The sequence below is a fragment of the Culex pipiens genome, chromosome 2 (genome assembly GCF_016801865.2).
Source record: "Culex pipiens pallens isolate TS chromosome 2, TS_CPP_V2, whole genome shotgun sequence".
NCBI lineage: Eukaryota > Metazoa > Arthropoda > Insecta > Diptera > Culicidae > Culex > Culex pipiens.
This window is the reverse complement of record NC_068938.1, coordinates 52,442,529-52,448,528: the sequence shown is the minus strand read 5'-3', so window position 1 is coordinate 52,448,528 and position 6,000 is coordinate 52,442,529. Positions and strand designations below refer to the sequence as shown.

The 6,000-nt window shown below is 35.8% G+C and overlaps 1 protein-coding gene across 2 annotated transcripts in view; it reads left to right on the top strand.

The window, feature by feature from the left end:
• Positions 1-1,493: 1,493 nt before the first annotated feature.
• Positions 1,494-6,000, top strand: part of LOC120419844 (uncharacterized) — a 96,518-nt gene continuing 92,011 nt past the window's right edge. For both annotated transcript variants that reach the window (XM_039582681.2, XM_039582680.2), the window contains exon 1: positions 1,494-2,467. In XM_039582681.2, coding sequence (XP_039438615.1) covers positions 1,676-2,467 — 792 coding nt within the window. In that variant the 5' untranslated portion in view covers positions 1,494-1,675. The remainder of the gene's footprint in view (positions 2,468-6,000) is intronic.

Sequence of the window (6,000 nt, the reverse complement as noted above, 5' to 3'; positions counted from 1 at the left end):
ACGATCAAGACAGAGGAACAAACGATTGGACCGGGGTGTCCCAACTGAGTTGAGGCCTGGAGATCAGGGGTACAATCAGAGGTTGTTGCCCTAGGTTTGCTTTTTGCTTCATGTAGTTTCATTTGTTTGGAAATCGAATCTCTAATTGAAGCGGAAAACATTTGCGCTGTTGAATGTTGGGTTTCTCAAACCGTCCTGGACAAGTATGCATATTTTTTAAATTACACAGGAATACATTATTTTTTAAACCGTAATAACTTGTGTGTATGTATAGCTACTTTTGTGTATTAGTGTGGTCTAAATCCGGGCTTTCTCGTGGATATCCCCTGAAATTCCAAAAATGGTCCTTTTCGGAAGCAGATAACTTTTCAGCAAAAAATCCTATAAATATGGTGTCTTCGGGGAAGTTGTTCTAAATTTAATGAAGGTCCTACATCTGAGAATTGATAAAAGATTGGACGACTATTGCGCCCTACACAGGTAAAAACTGAAACAGTAGCTTTTCTCCATACATTTTGATGATTTTTTACCATACATACTTCAAGCGATTAGAGGGAGGGATTCCCGTGGTCAGAATGAGCTAAAATTTGGAATTTAGCCAAGTGATGGGTCAATCTTTGATTTCAGGGGGTAGCCCCGAGAGAATCCAGATTTGGACCACCCTAGTATGTATAGCTAGTTTTAAATTTTAACCGGTTTCAATAAACAAAATGTTATAAAACAGATGGTTATAAACAAATCTTCTATTTTTATACACCAACAACTTTATAAAAGTGATAATTTTCGTTCAGAATGAGAAATTATCGTTTTGGGATTTTGAAGATTCCAAAAATACAATAAATTTCACTTCTAATGACATGTCCCACGATTTTTTACAGTTGAGTTACGAAAATGGTAGAGTTTACACAATTTTTTTTTTTAGATTTTTGTTGATTAGAAATATATTTTTTCGTAATTTTAAGTGCGTAAGTTTGGAATTATCTACAAAAAGTAGGTAACAAACTTCATGTTGTGTTAAAATTTGCATCCTGAATTCATAATGAAAAGAGCAGATACACGGAGAAAAATAAGTTCTCAATATCGTGAACAAGTGATCATGAAATTCGAAACCTTAAAAAGTGTTCAAATTGTTGTATTGTATTCGAATAACGTATCATGCAATTTGAACACTTTGTACGCGCTTCCAAATTTCATGAACGCTTGATACGATTTTAGGAAATAATTTTTCTTTGTGTACTTTGAGGTCCGAACGGAAGATATTAGTTTCTATTAAAATCACTCATCAGGCAACAAGTTCTGCGATTGATTTCCAGAACAACACAACTCTCTTAACACTCTGAACTACATCCCTGATTGAAATCAGTCGCAAATAGCCGGTACACCCTCCAGGAAGACTTTTCATTATGGCTGTGAGAGGAAAGGGAGGAGAGATAAATTTTCAAATCGTTTCCTGCATAAATTGAAGCCATTCCCGTTTTTTCTAATCATACCTTATTTTCTGCTTGCCTTTCAGAAAAAAAAAGAAAAATCCTTCAACATTCATTAGCAGCGTGAAATAGAAGATCGGGAAAAAAGTGAAGTTAATGAAACTCTAGGTATGAAGCCCGGGACCGAGCACAATTCCCAATCGAACTTTTAGCAGCGACGACCCAAAAGGGAGACCGTACGCGCAATCATGACCGACCACCACCGGACCAACGGGAGCACCGGGACCGGTCCTGGCGGCCACCTCAAACACAACGGCAAAATTGCTTCTGTCGAACCGCAGCAACCTTCGAGTGCCGTGTCGTCCCTAAAACGCAACAATAGCTATCATCAGCGATTGAAAAAGTCGTACAGTGAGCAGTGCGCCGAGTACAACAATGGCCAGCAATCAACGGACAAGCTGGAGTGCGCGCCGGTGCGCAGCGGGTCGGCCAAGTGGAAGACGAAGCCGGTCAAGCCGGACCAACCGGCAGGTGTCACCTCGGCGGCTGATGAGTTTAAACGCTTTCACACGCTACGCAACAGCTACGGTGGGAAATCCAATTTAAATGTAAATAGCAGCACCAACGGCGAGCCCTCCTCGATGGCGATAAAAACGCAAGTTCTGCTTCATCAGCAGAAGCTGAAGGAGTACAGCAAACACTCGACCGTATCAACGGTGGATCCCAACAACGATAGCTACTCGACCTGTTCCTCGTCCCAGTCGGACTATCAGCAACCCCACAAGCACCACCACCACCACCGGTACCACCACAGCCATCACACTCAGCCTCACGCTCAAACCCAGTACCATCAGCAGTCGGTTCAGTACCCGGTGTCGGCGACGGTGGCCGCTACGGCTACCCTGACGCGACCAAGTGGGGCCTCGATTCTGAAGAACAAGGACTCGGCCGCGGCGACGGCGACCGGGAAGAACTCGCTGAGGCGCGGTGCCGGCGGATTAAGCACCCTGTCACTGTGCAGCTGCGAGGCGGACACGGAGGTGAGTGGCGCGCGAGGGGGATTCTATGGGAAATTGAAAGGTTTTTTTTTCTTCTATTTATTTGTTTTATCTCCTATGAAAACCAACTGACCACCTTTTTTTTTTTTCAGAGTGAACCAGAAATAACTCGTTTATTTTTCAAGAAAAAGATTTATTATGATTTATTTTGCAATTTTTAAACAAAATTAAAATTAAACAATCTTTGGGAAAAAATACTTCATTTAATGAAACAAAATGAAAATTTAAATTAAAACGTTTGAGGCTATGGGACAGGCCCGAAAACAAAAAAAAACAATTGTCAATAGCCTTTTATTATACAATTTTCCAATAATTCAGTTTTTTGTTTGATTCAAATTATTTATGATAAAAAACAATAAATTGGAGTGACAAGCATTTTTAAAAAGTCGTGTGCCAAAAATGCTCTCTATACCATACATGAGATTTTATTCAAACCAAGGAATAGTTCAAAATTTTGGGAAAATATTCAAAAAAAAATCTTGTTAAATATCAAATGGAGATAGTTCTGATTACAGGTGGGCAAAAACGAGCGAGCTGCTCAAAGTGCGGTTCACTTAAAAGAGCGAACGAGCTATGGCTCACAAAATAATTCGATTCTTTTTTAATCTCTGATCTTTTTAAAGAACTGTTCCAAGATGGAATGATTCTTAAACTGGTGTCTATTTGTAAGTTTATAAATAGAGTTAATTGAATTTCCAACAAATTGTAGTATTCAATTAGATTTTGAGAATTAAAAATTCAATTTCAAATATTTAAATGCTTATTAAAAACTATTTAAAATAAACGGCAGGTTAAAGAGTGGTTATTTCCATTTATTCGTCGCAATTTCTACAAAATCCTAGATTTAAGTTTGAGTGCCATTTAATTATTCGACCTAGAGATTACTTATGGTTTTGAAGCGTATTTTTCGGTTTTTGTTTTTTTTTTTCGAATAATTTATAAAAGTTAATTTTAATTTTAAACAATTTGTTTTGCCCCCTGATTTTTGAGGCATTTTTAAAAGAAGGAAGCGCAATTCCATGTCAAATAGGAAATCGGTTGTACCCGACCCTCTCCGATTTCAATGAAACTTTGTAGACATGTTATCCTAGGCATATATAAGCCATTTTTGTGTATATGGAGCCAGTTACACTCGATAATGACATTTGAGAAGGGCGTAAGTGTTTTAAATATATTTGTAATTCGTAATTTAAATATCGCTGAATCTCGAAGCCGTTGCATCGTATCAAAAAGTGGTCAAAGACAAACTTGTAGGAAATTTGACTTTTTTGCTGATAACTGAAAACATTATATTTTTTCAGTGTAGTATAGTAACCTGGATAGTAAATTAGCTTATATCTGTAAGCCCATACATCCAATAGAAAAATATGGTCAAAGACAAAGTTATGGGAAATTGGACGTGCTTTCCGGTAAAAATATTTTCGAGACTGAAAAATCAAGTCTGTCATATAGAAATTGCCTAAAACCATCAAAAAACCTACTCTTTCAACATTTTTATTTTTTAAACCGCTGTAACTTCACAAGGAGTGAACTTAGGACAATGGTTAATATGGAGACTTTTATGCAAAATTGTCTGGAGAATCGACTCTCGAGTTCGGTTTTTGAAAATTTTGACTTTTAGAGCACTTTAAAAAAAACAGTTCCAGTAAATGATTTTTGTATTTTTTAAGGTGAGTTGCTCCATCCTGCATTTTTCGTGAGTCTTTTTGTGACATCTTAGGCTATTTTCACAAAAATTTTGAACGAAAAAAAATCGACTTTTGAACTTAAAAATCAAAAAATCTCATGAAAGTGGAGTGTTTTTTCAGTGTATTTTTTTCGGAAAGTCTGTCAAATTTCCTACAAGTTTGTCTTTGACCACTTTTTGATGCGATGCAACGGCTTCGAGATACAGCGAAATTTAAATTACGAAATACAAAGATATTTAAAATACTTACGCCCTTCTCAAATGTCATTATCGAGTGTAACTGGCTCCATATACACAAAATTGGCTTATATATGCCTAGGATAACATGTCTACAAAGTTTCATTGAAATCGGAGAGGGTCGAGAAAAAAAAACCTAAAAAATTCCTGTTTTGGGCTGGAATTGCTCGGAAGAGACACAAATTAAAAATAAAATTTGCAATAGCCTAAGATAGAAAATATCATTTTTCTTGAACAAATATTTGTACCTAAATAAAATAAGGTATTTTTTTCCATGATAAATAAAATTTAACGTGATTGTTTAATAACATTTCTATAAAGGCTTAATAGATATAATATCGTTGAAATGTTGTGTTTTTTAATAAAAAAAATGGAATTACAATATTAAAAATGGAATTAATGGAATATTAATTAATAGCAGTTTATGTAACAAATTGAAAAAAAGAAAATTTTTTAGTACAAGTTTTTAACAAATTTAAAAAACAATCAGAAAAAGTTTTTAAGAGCGAGTCCACGAGCAAAGCATACCTATCTCGCATCGACCTCACCAATCTGCCTGAAATTTTCAGGGGTTGTTTGTACATATAAAACTAGCATCTGGCCAAAATATGAGCACTCTAGGTCAACGGGAAGTGGGGCAAATCGGGACACAAAGTTTGAAGGCTCAAAAACGTCAAATATCTTAAAAAGGCTATAACTTAGGCAAAATTCAATTTATTTTCAAAATTCAAAATGCATCTGAAAGGGCTTAAAAAATGCAACAAAATTCAGGGTAGAGCATCCCAATTGGTAAAATCTAAAGGGAGTTATTGGCTTTTGAGTGAAAAAATAGCATAATTTTCAAACTCAAATAAAAAAGTGTTCCATCCAGATATCAACTTGGTTCGACCTGCAGCTTATAGGGGACATCTGGGACTACCATCTGAGACTGAGAACGCTTTGGGTAAGGCAGTTTAACATATTTAATAGACACTTTTTGTTTTAGTGATTTTTTTGGTTGTAAATTTTTGCTCGGAGGACCCCTTAGATCCCATTTTCTGGTGATAATTTTATCATATTCGTGTTCCTGAGACAATTTCACAATAGAAACATGCATAAAAATGTTTATTTTGATCCATTTTAACCCTTTAAAAAATGAAAGTTAAAAAAAATCTTCGATTTACATTTATTGAAAATCAAGTTCGTTTCCAAGGATACTAGATGACACCAGAAAAAAGCAGCTTCTTGTTTTTTTTTAACTTTCATTTTTTAAAGGGTTATAATAGATCAAAATAAACATTTTTATGCATGTTTCTATTGTGAAATTGTCTCAGGAACACGAACATGATAAAATTATTACCAGAAAATGGGATCTAAGGGGTCCCCCGAGCAAAAATTTACAACCAAAAAATTCACTAAAAGTTAAAGTGTCTATTAAATAAGTAAAACTGCCTTACCCAAAGCGTTCTCAGTCTCAGATGGTAGTCCCAGATGTCCCCTACAAGCTGCAGGTCGAACCGAGTTGATATCTGGATGGAACACTTTTTTATTTGAGTTTGAAAATTATGCTATTTTTTCACTAAAATGCCAATAATTCCCTTTAGATTTTACC